At 44.6% G+C, this 17,663-nt stretch overlaps 1 protein-coding gene across 3 annotated transcripts in view; it reads left to right on the forward strand.

Moving 5' to 3' along the window:
• Nucleotides 1-17,663, forward strand: part of LOC147707978 (amine sulfotransferase-like) — a 453,149-nt gene that overhangs the window by 415,988 nt on the left and 19,498 nt on the right. For all 3 annotated transcript variants that reach the window (XM_086926801.1, XM_086926802.1, XM_086926803.1), the window contains exon 6: nucleotides 2,018-2,201. In XM_086926801.1, coding sequence (XP_086782927.1) covers nucleotides 2,018-2,201 — 184 coding nt within the window. The remainder of the gene's footprint in view (nucleotides 1-2,017; nucleotides 2,202-17,663) is intronic.

The following is a 17,663-nucleotide window of genomic DNA, read 5'->3' on the forward strand; positions in this document are numbered from 1 at the left end:
TCTATGTGGCCTCACTTGCCAGGTTGGTGAGATCGTATGGGATGGAGATAGTCTCCTATGCTGATGACACTCAGATCTTGGTGTCCCTCCCTCGCTCGGTGCACGGTCCCATCCATAACTTCAGAAGTTGTATGGAGGCAGTTGCTGAGTGGATGATTAACAACTCACTCAAACTGAACGGGGAGAAGACTGAAGTTCTGGTCTTTGGTGGTAATGTCAACATCTGGACAGCCGAATGGTGGCCGCCCTCGCTGGGAACCTGCCCTACTCCTACAGATTCTGCTAAGAATCTGGGAGTAATCATGGACCTTGAGCTCTCAATGGCACAGCAGGCCAATAGAACAGTAGCTACCTGTTGGGGCATTATTAAAATTCTTCGCAAAATCAAGCACTACCTGTCCCCGCAGGCTCGTAAGCAGGTCGTCGTTGCACTTGTTGCTTCGCGACTTGACTATTGTAAAGCTCTTTACGCTGGGGCCAACAAAGGTCTTTTGCAGCGCCTCCAGACAGTACAGAATGCGGCGGCCAAATTTGTACTGGACGCCCCAAGACTATCTTCCGCCACGGCGGCCAGGAAAACCTTACACTGGCTCCCCATTGAGTCTAGAACCGCCTTTAAGACTCTCTGTATGACCTATGGGGCCCTTATTGGTAAGGGGGCTGAGGGTGTGAGGAAACTGCTGCATCCTTACGCTCCGGAGAGAGCTTTCCGATCCTCAACCAAGAGTCTGTTGGTGGTTCCTCGTGTTCGCAGAACAAAATGGGGTGGGAGAGCGTTTTCAACAGTAGCCCCCAAACTATGGAATAGCCTCCGCTTGGAATTAAAACCCAGACATCAGTCCAGAACTTTCAGAAAACCCTAAAAATGTGGCTATTCTCCAAGGCGTATCCGTAGTGCTTGCTATCTGGTTTATTTCGATCTTTTTCTTAGGCGCCTTGATGCCTCCGGGCTTAGTTGCGCGTTACAAGACCACTTCCATTCCATTCCATACCTTGCAAAACAGCATGTCTTTACAAGTTCAAAACTGCTCAGATTTTTCAAATGTTGGCCACTTCTTTAGGTAAGTGATTCGCTATTGGGGGCCACTTTTATTTTGGTGTCCAGGTCAACTTTCTGTCTCTGTCCGACCCAGGCTGAAGGAGAACTACGCTACATACTCGAATTGTCCCCTCCATAATGTTTTCTACGTTTCAAAAGTATGCCTGGGTTACTAGCAAAGTTTACACTTTGTGGGATACAGATTGCGGTTTCTGAATACAACACTGGTTTTTGTAGAGTACTTGTGATGCAAGTTAAAGACTGTGGTACACAAATGATGATCCGTAGTCCAGGTGTAGTTGAAGACAACTCTTTATTGACAGGATAGGTAGGTGGCAAGATAGCAGGAGATAAGTAAGTAGGAAGAAACCCCACCAGGAGCGAGCTACCAGCTCCTCAGCCTGAGATGACTAACTGACAATCTAGCTCCAGAAAGGCACTCAAACATTCTATGATGTCACAAGACATTCTGATGAAGTGGTAGAGAGGGAAGAGACACAGAAGTCATTTACCACACATCCTCCTTTGTTATAGAAGAACAGCAAGAAAGCAGTTAAGACCAAGTGCAAGAATTCAGAAGAAACTGTAGGCACAAAAACAAGGCAAAGAAATAACTTGGAAAGCAGGAGATAAGTAAGTAGGAAGAAACCCCACCAGGAGCGAGCTACCAGCTCCTCAGCCTGAGATGACTAACTGACAATCTAGCTCCAGAAAGGCACTCAAACATTCTATGATGTCACAAGACATTCTGATGAAGTGGTAGAGATGAAAGAGACACAGAGGTCATTTACCACAAAGACCTACCACATAAGTCTGATTTTGCATGTGTGTTTTGTGGAAGCAATTAATTAGCAGTCTTCCAAAAGTAATACAGAGAAGTGAAAGATGTTTTAGGGTGCCATTTTTAAATTATGACAGAACATAAGTACTGTTCCACCAATACAAAACCGCTACTGATACAGTTATTTATCATTTTAGGATCTGCGAGGTGCTGTACTGAAGATATGTAATTTTGTGGGAAAATCGCTAGATGACAAAACGGTTGACGCAATTGTGGAGAAAGGAACATTTAAGACCATGAAAACAGATCCGCTCGCAAATTATGAGGATCTTGGAAATGAGCTGATGCAAATCCCCAAAAAACTGACTTTCCTTCGCAAAGGTAATGCTTTGAGTAAGCAACTAACATGTTTGATGGTTGTTAATTATTCAATGGAAGATCAACCTGGCACTTCACCAGTGGACAATCCTTGAAGAGCTTTCTACAGAGCTATGTTACTTTCCAGCTAGTTTTGAGCTTAAAGGCAACTGTACATATACTCACAGGCACTCCTTTTCCATTTTAATTCCAAATAAAATGCCAGGACTATTCTGGGGATATTGCACAGGGTTCTAATGTGTGGCATCTGTTGGACAGTTTCCAAAAATCATTTGCTTTTTAAACAGAATGCAGGAGAAACATAACAGAAAATATTGGATTGTTTTTAAAAGAGCATTGAAAATGGAGATCGGGAGAGAAAAAGTTTTTATTTTTATTTTCTTAAAATGATTAGGTTACCTGGATTCTGAAAAGGTGTCCACACCTCATCTCTGTAACAATTGGATCAGGGGAGATCTACTGGAACAATGAAAATTACAGTAGGTCATAGGAGCCATGAATTCAGTTAATAAATGGTTGATTCCAAGCGTTAGAAAACATACGGCCACAACAATAGCTTTGTATGAATAAGATCAGATTTAGGTCTATGAAAGCACGGCTTGTCTTTTACTACCATTATTTACAAGAAATCAAAATGTAATGATCAAACCGTTAATAATATATATATTTATTTCATCCACAAGCAACCATGACTTCAGTTTGCATCAATGGCTATATATGTAATCATTGCTTATTTAGTAAAGAGAAAATCGATTTTTTTTTGGTTTGTAGGTACACAAAGGTCATGGGAATCGAGAAGACGCAAGCCCAGATCTATATATATGTCATGCAACGCAGAGCAGCAAACAAAGTTGACGCACTGTGTTGTGGGAAAGGGAGAGCGCAGAATAGTGCCATAGCTACCAAGATGTAGCTCTCTGCCTGTGCTGGTGCACTTTTGGCTGATATGCACCAAGGCAGACAACTATGTGCCATAGTATAAAGCTGTGTGCGTTTTGGGAAGCATAGGTTATGCGCTGGTCCATTCCAGTACAAAAACTATGCTTTAAGGTGTTTCTCAGTTTATATATGCGCTGTTAAATGCAGGACACATTGAAAGTGGGACAAATTAGAAGAAATGAAAGCATTTCTCTGTGTTACACCTGGCTCAAAGAAGCGGAGGCGTTTGGTACAACCACCTGTCTACCATTCTTGGTAGATAGAGATTTGCATCAAAACTCATGGATTTTCGCATGATAATGCCCGTGCACCACCCATGGAATACCACTCGAACCAAAGTAACTCAAGGCTCCACATTGGGCAACTTTGCATTATTTTGAGTTACAATGTAACAGAAATCGAAATTTGATTTGGATTGTTAATCTCACCACCACACTTTACTTCATGTTTGGGTTAAAAAGGTATTGCAACCCAAATGCAAAATAATTGTACGTCTGGGCCCAGATATCCAACTATAAATATGGTCACGTTGTATTTCCAATGCTAATTGGACGCAACAAACGTACAATATCTTTTTATCAGCACTATGCTCTGAGCAAACCGTAAGTTTCATTTTCCTCTGGTACATTAAATCTGGTATGTTTTTGCATGTTTTCATGTTGATCAATGAAACTAGTGCGGTTTGTTCAAGTTTCACAAATCTCTTGCTTGCACATCTCATCTACTACAGCCCTGTGCCCCATGAAAATCATCAAATATATTTTTAATCATTTACGGCCAGATTCATCAAGCGAAATGCACTCGCAAAGGGCCAGAGTCTCAGAATCTGGCCCTTTGCGAGTGCAATTTTTGCATTTGGGATTCATCATCCCAAATGCAAAAATCGCTAATAAAGAATTCGCAAATTTGCGAGGATTAGCATTTAAGGAATCTCTATTAGAGATTCCTTAAATGCTATTCATGAAACATTTAAAAATTGAGATTTCGCAATTTAGGACCGCTATTTACCACGAAGTCAAACCTCGTGGTAAATAGCGAAAACTTAGAAAAATGCATTTAAATGCATTTTTCTAAGTTGCATGTTACACACACACATGTCCTTTGGACATGTGTGTGCACAACATCAGTGTAAATTCACATTTCAGGGGTGCTACAGGGTATCCTTTGGACATCCTGGCACCCTTGAAATCGCATCCTTATTTGCGATTAGCAAATTGCTAATCGCAAATAAGGAATAACTCCCCATTCATTCCTATGGGCCTTTAGGTCCATAGGAATGAATGGGGAGTTATTCCTTATTTGCGATTAGCAATTTGCTAATCGCAAATAAGGAAGCTGTAGGAATCGCAATTTATTTTACGATTCCTACATGAATCCCGTTTTGCAAGTCCTTAATAGCGATTCCTTAATAATCGCTATTAAGGACTCGCAAAACGGGACAATGATGAATCTGGCTGTAAATACCAAGAGAGGACCAGGATGGGGTCCTTCACATTGGGTCCCTCAGCTTTCTTTAACCATAATGCCTTAGTGCACACACTTTGTGCTGTAAAAATGCAATTTTCTCAGGTTTGTTTCCAAACTTCTTAACAACTTAACATCAACTAGCAATTGAAATACTTTCTTACTTCCCTCTATGCACTCAGACAACAGTGTGCATCTATGCAACAACTGGTTTGCTCTTCCCCATTTGTACAGATGCACCTTCGTTCTGTATTTTATACACCTACTCATGTTTCCAGTGGGTGCACATTTTATGAGGCTTCAAACAGAGAATATGGTCAAACAACTCTAGTACATTTTGCACGTGCCAGCTGCTGTGATCAGGGCAGATTTGCATGTTACACATGCACATATTATATTTTGTATCCTTTTTTGCATATTTTGCGAAATTACTAACTCAAATAATGTCAAACGCTATTCATCTGTTTCCACATTTTCAGATAGAAACAACTTCAACTAGATAAAACTGATGAAAATGTAATCTGCAAACCTGGCAATTAGGCAGCTTTTTTAAGTAGGCGCACAATACATTTCATGATAATGCTGAGTGTATCACATTTGAATATGTATCCAAGTGTCAGATAGTTTCATTCTTTAATTAAAATGTTTAATTTTAAGACTTGCCATTTTTTGCAAATCTGAAAATGTGTTAAACAAATTTAACAGGTTTTTTTATTTGTCCCAAGCGTTTTATGGCTTTTATATGTTAACTTCTAATACACAAGTTTTTAAATGTTAACTTCTAATACATAAAACAATGACACACAAAACGCAAGAAATTCCCACCTTTAGGAAGAAGAAACACAAAAGGGCAAGTGGACCACCAAAAGTTAAGGGGCAAATAACATCTTCTAACTAACGATCAAGCTAACAAAGCTGGCATTCCTACAGCCGTAACATACCAACAAGTCCCAAGGGACGTCAGACAATATTTCTGGAAAGGTTCAGCCTTAGATAACTGATTGCGCTCTGCATTATCTCATATTAGGAAGAGTTGGATGCAATTGCCACCACTGTTCTTATACCACGGTGCAAACCACTAGATTAATCTATAATTTTTCTATTAACTTTGCTCTTCCCATGCCGCTCAATGGCTCTCTTGAATATCATGTCGACCTGGAAGTGCATAAAAATTTACCCTGCCCCTCCCAGAAACGATCGATAATTTTCTATGCATTCGGGCTCTTGTGTAGTCGTCAAACTACACAAGAGTAGCCACTGGCCGTTTGGACCTTTGGATATCAGCTGAAATTGTATTCTGGGAGCTTAGGCTCCACAAAAATGACAGAGAAGTACGTTTCCAAACCATGAACGTTTATTAGCAAATTAGTCACAAATACAGGTTTTATTCATTAAGTAAATCATTTTTTCAGTTGAGCATAATATTCAATGTATTAAGCAGTCCAACAACATAAAACTGATAGATAACAGCGTACATCAAAACAAGGTAAATGATGCAAAACATGGGAAGTATTGGTTCCATAAAGGAACTTCCCTAAACTAAATAAGGTTCATAGGGAGCTAATTATAATTCTGGAAGTCCGAGGGCCGCTAGACCCGTGGTGGCATGACATTGGCGACCCAGCGACTGCAGCACCGGTGGTCCAGTCACCCTATCACGATCGGACTGTAATTGTAGCGCTGGCTCTGCCAGGACACAGCTGTTCCCTGGCAGAGGGGCGGCAATTAGGGGCGATGTACTATACGGATGGTGTTGCTACGGCACTGTCATGCATATTACAAGTTTCAGAAACGCCAGCAGTTTCATGGAGGTCTTTCTTCCATGAAAAGGTTGGTTGTGCTGAAACAATATGTGCCCCCCTGTTTCAATGCACCCAAGTTCCTGCACTGCATGGACTTTCGTGTCCATGTCGTGCAGGAACCCCAAAGGACGTTCTCAATGCGGTGCCTCTTTCAAAGACACTGCTGCCTTTGAAAGATGCACCGCAGCGGGACCGCCACACTACCTGCCAGCCAGACAACAAAATTAGTCATAATCCGGCGGGTGGGAGACAGCGAGCGTCGGCAGAGTGGTGGCGTGGCGGGTGGCACCGCTTTGACACTGATTCGCCAAAAATGATTAGGCCTATAATGATGACAGGAGGGAATCCTAAGCAAATGGTGACATTCTGAAGTGAACCAAATAAAGGTTCAGGGCAAGGAAAGTGTAGGTGTTCAAGAGTCTTGCTCAAGAACTAGGAATATAAGGTTTAAAATAACACAGTTAGGGTAAGGCCTTCCTTCTGCAAAGGCAGAACAATACCCCTAAAAACTATTCTAAGACACTCAATTAAATACATTGTATTATGTCTAGAGATTCGTGCCACCAACTCCTCTGAACTTGCATCAGGGAAAATCCCCTCTTTTACATCATCAAACAAAGGAACACACAGCTATGCTGGATGTATCATCAGTACGGACTGCATGGTACAGGAGGTGCTTTATCATCCTCATACATGGTGTAAATAACAACAGACTTTAAATTAAAATGATCTACTCAAAGATTTCTAAAAGCAAACAATGAGCTACTCTTCCATTTTGCTCTTATAGCAAGAAAGAAAATGAGAAAGCAGATTTCAAAATCAATATTATGTTTAACAGCTTTTGAGCAGTCGAGGCCTACTCACAGTTAGGTCAATGTGAAGAATTCACATTTGGTTAAATGTGAATATAAAATAAAATAATGATTATACTTCAATTCCACAAAGTGTGGCTTCTTTATACATGTTTTAGCCACAGATTAACAAATGGACTAACATATCAGTAGTAAATATTATAGAGCTTTAACATTTTGCTGCACCAAGATTTTGTGGACTCTATGAGGCTAAGATCTCCAATATCTATGAATCTGTCAGAGCTCAGTACAGCCTCCTTACCTGCTACTGATGTCCTCAACTCTTTATTCTTTCTTTTCTTCTTTTAATTCGATCTTGGAAGTAATAAAACTGGCCATGAAATCCCAAGCTTTCAAATTCATACTGGAACATCTTCCAACTGTATTCATGAAGCACGTTCTTCAATCCCTCTTAAACACTGCACTTCTAAGTGGCACAGTTATTGATTCCTTAGTCCACAAACCCATCATCTCCCTCTTCAAAAGGTCTGTTTCTCCACCGCTGTCCGATTGCCAACCAGTTTCAATGCTACCAGGTAGAGAAAAAGAAAGAATTGTGAGCAGACAAAGGCACTAGTACAAAGAGTGGACCGTATTCAGAACAATTTGCCGGATGGGGTTCAGACATTTATGTGGCACTGAATCTTCACTGCAAACAAAAAGAGCACCTTGTCAATATTGAAGAAGCCCCACAAACAGCTCGGATCCCCCTTGCCCTCTTGACTGCCTACAATACAGTCAAAACTACTACAGTGTTGAGCAGAGTTTTCAGAGATATGCCTAGAATGTGCTTATTTATTTCTGCACAAACAGAGTGAATAAATCTGTATAGGATCCTCTTTCTTCCCTCCATAAAGTTCAGAATGGAGTCCTGCAAGGGTCTTTACTCTCCCAGAAATTCACCAATATCAATGTGATTACCTTGGCTCAAGCCCTACACAATCATTAGGTAAAATTCAATGTACACGCGGATGACAGAGAGATATACATCTGCCCTGAGAACAGTATGGGGAAGTTCTGTATCATTATAGAGTGATCTATATGATACCGAATATTGGAAGCATGTCAGTTATCTATGTCAAAATTTGTAGAAATTGGGTTGTTGGTTGACTGGATTGTGAACCATGGTCACTCACCAGCTACAATCCCTTGCAGACTAAACCACAAAAAGTCACTAAATTAACTTGTGGTTAACCTCGGGTTGCTTGCCACAAAACGCAGTCAGGCTTAACTTAGATGCAATGTATAAAGTATTTATTCAGTACACAAACAGTAATAACTTGACAAAAACAACAGAAGAAAAATTCCCAAATAATTTAGAAAAATAGAGCACATTTTGATTCAAAACTTTGACACAAAAATGACATAAACCCAATCAGTAGCACCAGAGTTATACATTTTTTAAGTTTTTAATGAAAATTAGCTCCTAAATGATCCAAGCACCAACTCCAAACATCTAGTCACATGAGACTGGGTGAAAGTCGAAAGTTAATGCAGACCGCGACGGAGTGTGGTTCGGATATAAGAAGTGGATTGGACCCAATCAGCGCTTACCTTGGGACTTAGAAATATTCTTGACGAAAAGGTGCTTGGGAGGGTAAAGTTCAGCAGGCAAGGCTACAGGAAGTGTCAGAGGAGGGAGTGTCATTGTCGGATTGCCTTAGGTTAAAGCCGTGGTGAAGAGTTTTACGTTTGGATTTAGTAGCCGACAATCGATAATCTCTAGTGGGATGATACAGAGAGCTGTAGCTAAAGACAATTCCATGAAGTCCGATACCCCTTTGGCAAGAGACCGCTGAAAAAGATTTGCTGCTGCAGAGAACAACATAGCAGGAGAAGTTGGAAAGACAATCCGGCCTGCCATGCACCTCGGGATGATAGGCCAGCAGGTTGGTCCCAGTCTCCTTCTGGTTATCAGAGCACTATTTGGCCAAATTTTGCTAAGTCCTTAGTTTTGGAACTTGGCCATCGGGGCACCTTTAGCACCACAAGCAAGCAAGGGTCCAGGACTTGTGGTACACCTCTTGGGTGTTGAGGACTTACTCAGGCTGGGTCCAGGTGAGGGTTCAAGGTGGTGGGAGCCTTTTATGTACCTGTGGCTCTGATGTAGAGCTCACCAGCATGACTGGATTCAGGTTTCAAGGCAGGCCCCAGGCAGTCCTTCCAGGTACAGCAGTAGTCTGCCAGAGTGCACAGCAGGTCACAGCAGCAGACAGTCCTCTGAAAACCCTTCTACAGGTCCAGTAAGAAAATGAAGAGAGAGTCTGAATGTCTTATTTTTATACCCTGATGAACCTTCTTCTGGAAGGTGGGCAAATCTTTTGGAAAGGTTCTTTGAAGTGTATGGGATTTCCTGATTCCAAGCTCCAAGCTGGCTGCAGTGACAATACGGGGTTGATAGGTCTGTGCGTGAAGGTAGAGCATCAGGCGTAAGTGGGACAGGACTCGGCTCAGTCCCCCATCCTGCAAGCAGATGGCCCATTGAGGCACACCTGATCCCTCTATTGTGTGACTGTCTGGGATGAATTCATAAAACCTAACTGTCAGCTACACCCAGTCATGTGACCCACGATTGGCTGCAGGTAGAAGGGACTAAGGGCAGGAAAATGCCAACTTTTTTAAAGTGAAGCAAACACAAGGAGATGATGGACGGAGCGCTGAAACTTTTCAGACACTCAACCCCAGTCATAGATCTGGGTTCAATCCATCATCATTCTTTAGCTCACTTCGCCACCTCAGTTCAGACCCAGCTATATGCAAATCAGTCTTGACCCTGTGCCTCATGGGAACAGTTCAGCCCTAACTGCCAAGCAGACCATTACTTCGCAAGTTTTCACTGCAATGTTTTTACATTGCAAATACCATTACTATGCAAGATTTAACTGTAAATACTTTTAGTTCGCAAATACATTTAAAAGTAATACATTTGCATTTACTTCACAGTATATTACTAATTATACAACTTCTACACATGTTTTACTCTTTTACCCTTATTCTCATACACTACATTACCCTACACTACCTAAACACCACTACACTACCTTAAAACACCACCCTACACTACACAAACACCACAACATTACCCTAAACCCAAATACAATACTCTACACTACATAAACACAACCCTACAACCTTAAAGACAACCTCCTGCATGACCACTACCCTAAACCCAAATACACTACTCTACAAATACATAAACACAACCCTACACCTAAAAGACCACCCTTTGCACCACAACACTACCCTAAACCCAAAGACACTACTCTACACTATATAAACACAACCCTACAATCTAAAAGACAACCCCCTGCACGACCACTACCCTAAACCCAAATATACTACTCTACAACCTAAAAGACAACTCCCTGCACGACCACTACCCTAAACCCAAATACACTACTCTACACTGCATAAACACAACCCTAAAACCTCAAAGACAACCCCCTGCTCGACCATTACCCTAAACCCAAATACACAACTCTACACCACACAAATACTGCCTTAAAACCTAAAAGACAACCCCCTGCACGACCACTTCCCTAAACCCAAATACACTACTCTACACTATATAAACACAACCCTAAAACCTAAAAGATAACACCCTGCATGACCCCAAAATCTACACTGCCCCACTGACCTCTCTCTCCTCGTGGTCCCTCGCTTCACTGTGCTTCCTCTCTTCTCCTGCTTCAGGCATCGTCAGAGCTGCACATCGTTGTTTGGAAACGGAAGCGCCTCTTTTTCCAAACAACGCTGGGAATATTCAGCAAAGTAATTGACTTTTCTAAGTAACGGTATATGCGAAGAAGAAGCATGCCAACTTAAAGCATGCAAAGTAAAAGATTCTGCTCAGCAAAACATGTGTTGTAATGGTAAGTCTTACTAGTGGCCAGATGGTAGATTACCCCAGTCACAGATCTGGGTTGAATCCCTTATCATCCTTTAGCTCACTTCGCTACCTCAGTTCAGACCCAGCTATATGCAAATCAGTCTTGACCCTGTGCCTCATGGGAACAGTCCAGCCCAAACTGCAAGCCAGGACTTCCCTGAACCAGAAACAAGCATCCTAGGACTGGTTTCTGGGAAATACCCTTCATCAGCCAGGCTAGCTTGAATTCAGAGGCAAAGTGAGCAAGGGACCCACGTCTGGGCATACCCTGCCAAATTAGGCCGAACAAAGCAAACACAAGGACATGATGGACCGAGCACTGAAACGTTTCCGACACTCACCCCATGTCACAGATCTGGGTTGAATTAATCATCATTCTTTAGCTCAATTTGCCACCTCAGTTCATACAAAGCTATATTCAAATCAGTCTTGACCCTGTGCCTCATGGGAACAGTCCAGCCCGAACTGCCAAGCCAGGTCTTCCCTGAACGGGAAATAAGCATCCTGGGACCGAGTTCTGGGTAATACCCTTCATCAGCCAGGCTAGCTTGAATCATGTGGCAAAGTGAGCAAGGGGCCCACGTCTGGGCATACCCTGCCTACTTAGGGCGAACAAAGCAAACACAAGGAGATGATGGACGGAGCGCTGAAACCTTTCAGACACTCTTCCCAAGTCACAGATCTGGGTTGAATCCATCATCATTCTTTATCTCTCTTCACCACCTCAGTTCAGACCCAGCTATATGCAAATCAGTCTTGACCCTGTGCCTCATGGGAACTGTCCAGCCTCAACTGCCAAGCCAGGTCTTCCCTGCACCGGAAACAAGCATCCTGGGACCGGTTTCTGGATTGCGCCCTTCATCAGCCAGACTAGCTTGAATTTAGTGGCAAAGTGAGCTACTACTTGATTCTCTCTCGCCCGACATCGCGTTCTTCACAGAGACCTGGACCAACACATCCTCCGCCCGACATCAACACCACCTCCCGCAAAACCTTCCCCTCCGCCAAAAACCTGCACTTCCAGATCTAGACCACCCCAAAAGCCACACTCTGAGGAACCTTAATCTACAGAGTCCCTGGCCCCCGGACACCTTTCGCCACCATCATCACCTACTTCATCGCAACCCATGCCATCACCTCAACGAACTACATACTCTTTGGAGACCTGAACTCCCACCTTGACAACCACAGGGACCCCAACTCCACCATCCTTTGTGACAACCTTGCCAGCATCAGACTTATACAACTCGTCAACACACCGACCCACAGAGCAGGACACTCCCTCGACCCCATCTTCGCGGCAGGAAACAGCGTCCAATTCAGCCACACAACACAGCCAAAATGGACCGACCACCAGTGGGTATACTTCGCTGTCAATAAACCCAAGGCACCCAAACCAGCCCCACGACCACCACGAAGGATCTGGAGCAAGGTTACCAATGAGCAACGTAACTATTCCCTCACCCGAGACGCCCACACCTGGGCATCCGACGCAAATGGCCCAGCCAGAGAACTCCAAACCTGGCTCTCCAACTGCGCAGACAAGCTCGCCCGCTAAGCAACCCTGACACACAACGCCCCAGGAAAGCCCCCTGGTTCACCACTGCTCTCCAAGAAGACAGGCGCACCTGCAGATGCCTGGAGAAGAACTGGAGAAACACCAAGACAACCAAAAACCACACCACCTAAAAGGACGCCATGGTGGACTACCACAACCAAAGCCACCAAGAGGAACTTCATCCACAACAAAATCTTGGCCAACTCCAGCAAATCCAAGGAAAGTTTCAGTGTCATTCAAGAATTCACCAACCCACGCAGCAACGCCACAGACATCACCCCATCCCAAGACCTCTGCGACAGCTTGGAACCTATTTCCACCTCAAGAACAAAAACCTCTACTACAACTTTATCGTCTATCCACTAGATGCCCCAGATGGCCCCACACCCCCCCCCGGAGACACCAGTCAGCCCACCATCTCCAACTGGATAACGATCACAGCCGAAGACACCGCTCTGACCAGGAAAGGCATCCACTTTAGGGCCTCCACCAACCCCTACCCCCTCACATCTACCACAGAGCCGCTGCCGCCATCGCACCTGAACTACAACACACCATCAAAACCATCTTCAAAACAGGCACCTTCCCAGATGACTGGAAGCGCGCAGAAGTCAGACCCCTGCTCAAGTAGCCCAAAGCTAACCCCACCAACCTCAAGAACTATCGGCCCATCTCCCTCCTCCCCTTTGCAGCCAAAGTTGCAGAGAAAACAGTCAACTGGGAACTAACACGATTCATCGGAGTACGCCATCCTCGACCCGTCCCAATCTGGATTCCTAAGCAACTACAGCACAACGACCGCCCCACTTGCCGCCACATACTACATCCGCACCCTCCTGGACCAAGGCCACTCTGCAGTCCTTCATCTTACTCGACCTGTCAGCAGCCTTCGACAACGTCTCCCACCGCACACTAGTCGCCAGTCTACACGATGCAGGCATACAAGGAACAGCCCTGGACTGGATCCGATCATCCCTCACCAGAAGAAGCCAAAGGAATAGTCTGCCCCCTTCTTCTCCGACCCCACGAAAATCACCTGTGGAGTCCCTCAGGTGTCATCACTGCGCCCCACCCTCTCCAACATCTACATGTCCCACCTTGCAGCCATAGTCCGACAACACGTTCTCAACATCGTATCCTATGCTGACGACACCCAGCTCATCCTCACCCCACCACCGCCAAACTCTACTTCCAGAAAGGAATGCAAGACGTCGCAGTCTGGATGACCAACAGCTGCCTGAAGCTCAACACCCAGAAGAGAGAAGTCCTCGTCATCTGTACCACCCCTTCCGCTTGGGACAGCACCTGGTGGCCGGCCGCCCTTGGAAGCCCACCTACCCCCTCAGACCACACCAGGAACCTCGGCATCATACTTGACTCATCACTCATCATGAAGCGATAGGTCAACGCCGTCACCTCCAGCTGCTTCAACACCCTCCGCATCCTTCGCAAGACCTTCAAGTGGATCAAGGAAGACAGTCACCCACGCACTCATCATCAGCAGACTGGACTATAGAAACGCACTCTATTCCGGCATCAACAAGTCTCTACTCCGCAAACTCCAGCCAATACAGAACACTGCCGCCAGACTTGTCCTCGGCATCCCCCGACACAAACACATCAGCCAACACCTACGAAGACTCCACTGGCTCCCTGTGGAGAAAAGAAACACCTTTGAAACCCTCACTCACGCCTACAAATGCCTACACAACAATGGATCCAAATTCCTCAACTACAGAATAAACTTCCACATACCCAATCTTCCAACCTCACACTGGCCGAAACCCCTCACATCCACAGAGCCAGAGCAGGTGGAAGATCCTTCTCTCACGTTGCAGCCAAGACCTGGAACGAGCTATCGGCAGACATCTGATGCGCCCCCTACCTGAACACCTTCAGGAATACCCTCAATACCTGGCTCTTTGGCTAAACAGATCTGTGCCCCCCCACCCTCAGCGCCTTGAGACCCTCACGGGTGAGTAGCGTGCTTACAATTCCCTGATTGATTGATTTATATATTAATGTAAAATATCAATAAATAGAATTATAATGTTAATTACCTTGAGATCAATTTTCAGATTTTAATTTGAAAGATTAATGGACCAGAAATAATCACATTGAACTGACCCCACTGTGTATTAGGCATCTTACCATAGTTACATACATACAACTGTTATCAGCCCCCATCCCCTGGAGCCACCTATTTCAACCGTGAGGATCCCATCCCCTGGGGCCCAGCCTTATGTTTAGGGGGACTGGGAAACAAAACCCTCTCCCTGGGCCAATTTTGGCACCATGGACCTCATCCCGGGGCCTGATGTTATGTTTAGGGGCTGGGTCACGCACCCCCCTCCACTGACTGATTTCCCTAGAGGCCCGAGTATGGAATCCCCAGAGCATCTGGAGGCTCGGGGAGGGGGGCCCAGCCGCTCTCCACTTTATGAAATCTGCCCTGGGTGTAGGCTCCCCGGGACATACATTATTTAATTGTGGCCCCCGGACATTTGTTTTTCAATCCTGCGACAGTCTCGGCTGAATGCAGCATTATTTTGCTCTTTTTTTCTACTTTGGCCCATGGTGGGGTCCCTCTTAGTCTTCCCCAAGGGAGCTAGCGGGTAAGGGTATACCTACCCTGCCCCATATATCTTCATTTTTTTATAACTTCATGTCCCCAACTCCTGTGATGGCTGGCAGCAACATTTTTCTCATGTTGCTGGCAGCCAGTCAGTGTGATTGCTCTCGCAGGAGTCTGACTCCCACTGGATCGGGATGGCACTAGGGTAAATAAAGCTCACTGAGTGAATCTGATTGCACTAATTTTAAATTTGTGCTCCCGCTAGGGTCTCTCAAGACTCTTGCGGACCCAACTGCCTAAATATACAATTATTTTGTACCCTAACTTTCTCAAAAACCACTGAACGGAGTCACAGCAAATCATAAAAAGCACTATCTGTGAACCACAATCTAGTTTCCTACCGAACGTGGCATATTTATGTATCCAGGTCCAAGACCCATAATCCCCTCACAGGAAAAGATCTGAGCACATGCGGGTTAAAGAGTTTGCTGGCGATATTTTTGCCAGAATGACGCGTTTCAGCACAACTCCATTTTTCAAATGCTTTTTTCATGGGTGGTGCAAATCTTTATGTCTAAATGAAAATTGCCTCTCAGTGATCGGTGGAAATCCAAAACTGGGTGTAGAAGGGACACCATGATTTCGGCACTTCGAGTCCGTTCGTGCAGGCGCTCTTGGTAAGTACCATTATAATCCACAGTGAGCGGTGCTTGCTGTTTCCCCTGACTCACACTAGTGCGGCAAAAACCCAGTTGCAAGCCTCTCAAGCCCTCATCCAGCTGCTTACATTCCATCAGATGTTTTGCCTGTAAGCATATTTTGAGTCAATTAGTGCCTTTCCATGAAGTCATGTCCCAACTCGTGTTGGAGGCTATTGTTATGGGTTGCGGCAGTCCGGCAGCTTCAAAGACCTTTGGAGAATCCGTTGTGGGACACTAATGCTGTTGAGCTGTTTAAGGGTGGGGACTCAATGTACTGGTTGCCACACCCAATATCCAAGTCAAAAACCCATAATCCTCTCACCGGAAAAGATCTGAGCACACGCAGGTTAAAGAACTTGCAGACTTTATTTTGACCAGCAGGATGTGTTTCAGCACAACTGCCCTTTTCAAATGCCTTAGTCACGGGTGTTGCAAATCTTCATGTTTGAATGAAATTTGTCTCTTAGTGATTGGTGGAAATCCAGAAGTGGGAGTAGAAGGGATACCACGATCTCGGAACTTTGAATCTGTTTGTGCAGGCGCTCTTGGTAAGTACCACTATAATCCACAGTGGGCGGCACTTTCTGTTTCCCCTCACTCACACCAGTGTCACAAAAACCCAGTTGCAAGCCTCTCGAATCCTCATCCATCCGCTTACATCCCATCAGATGTTTTTGCCTGTGAGCACATTTTAAGTAAAATAGTGCCTTTCCATGAAGTCATGTCCAACTCGTGTTGGAGGCTATTGTTATGAGTTGCGGCAGTCCGGCAGCTTGCAAGAGCTTTGGAGAATCCATTGTGTGCTACTAATGCTGCCAAGCTGCTTAAGGATGGACGCTCATGGTGCTGGTGGCTGCACCCAATATCCAAGTCCAAGATCAATAATCCTCTCACCGGAAAAGATCTGAGCACACGTGGGTTAAAGAGCTTGCAGACTTTATTTTGACCAGCAGGATGCGTTTCAGGACAGCTGCCTTTTTCAAATGCCTTAGTCACGGGTGTTGCAAATCTTAATGTTTGAATGAAAATTGTCTCTTAGTGATTGGTGGAAATCCAAAAGTGGGCATAGAAGGGACACCACGATCTCGGAAATGTGAGTCTGTTTGTGCAGGCGCTCTTGGTAAGCACCACTATAATCCACAGCAGGGGGCACTTGGTGTTCCCCTCACTCACACCAGTGTCACAAAAACCCAGTTGCAAGCCTCTAGAATCTTCATCCATCCGCTTACATCCCGTCAGATGTTTTTGCCTGTAAGCACATTTTAAGTAAAATAGTACCTTTCCATGAAGTCATGTCCAACTCGTGTTGGCAGGCTATTGTTATGAGTTGTGGCAATCCGACAGCTTCCAAGAGCTTTGGAGAATCCATTTTGTGATACTAATGCTGCCAAGCTGCTTAAGGATGGGCGCTCATGGTGCTGGTGGATGCACCCAATATCCAAGTCCAAGACCAATAATCCTCTCACTGGAAAAGATCTGAGCACACATAGGTTAAGAGCTTGCACACTTTATTTTGACCAGCAATGACGCGTTTCAGCACAACTGCCTTTTTTAAATGCCTTTGTCGCGAGTGTTGCAAATCTTCATGTTTAAATGAAAAAGGATAAAGTTAATTCACATCATACAATCCTCGATAGCAAATCCTTATCCAACTTGCTCTATGCAGGCGATCTGGTCCTGCTGAGC

This window comes from Lissotriton vulgaris, chromosome 6 (assembly GCF_964263255.1).
Source record: "Lissotriton vulgaris chromosome 6, aLisVul1.2, whole genome shotgun sequence".
NCBI classification, from domain to species: Eukaryota; Metazoa; Chordata; class Amphibia; order Caudata; family Salamandridae; genus Lissotriton; species Lissotriton vulgaris.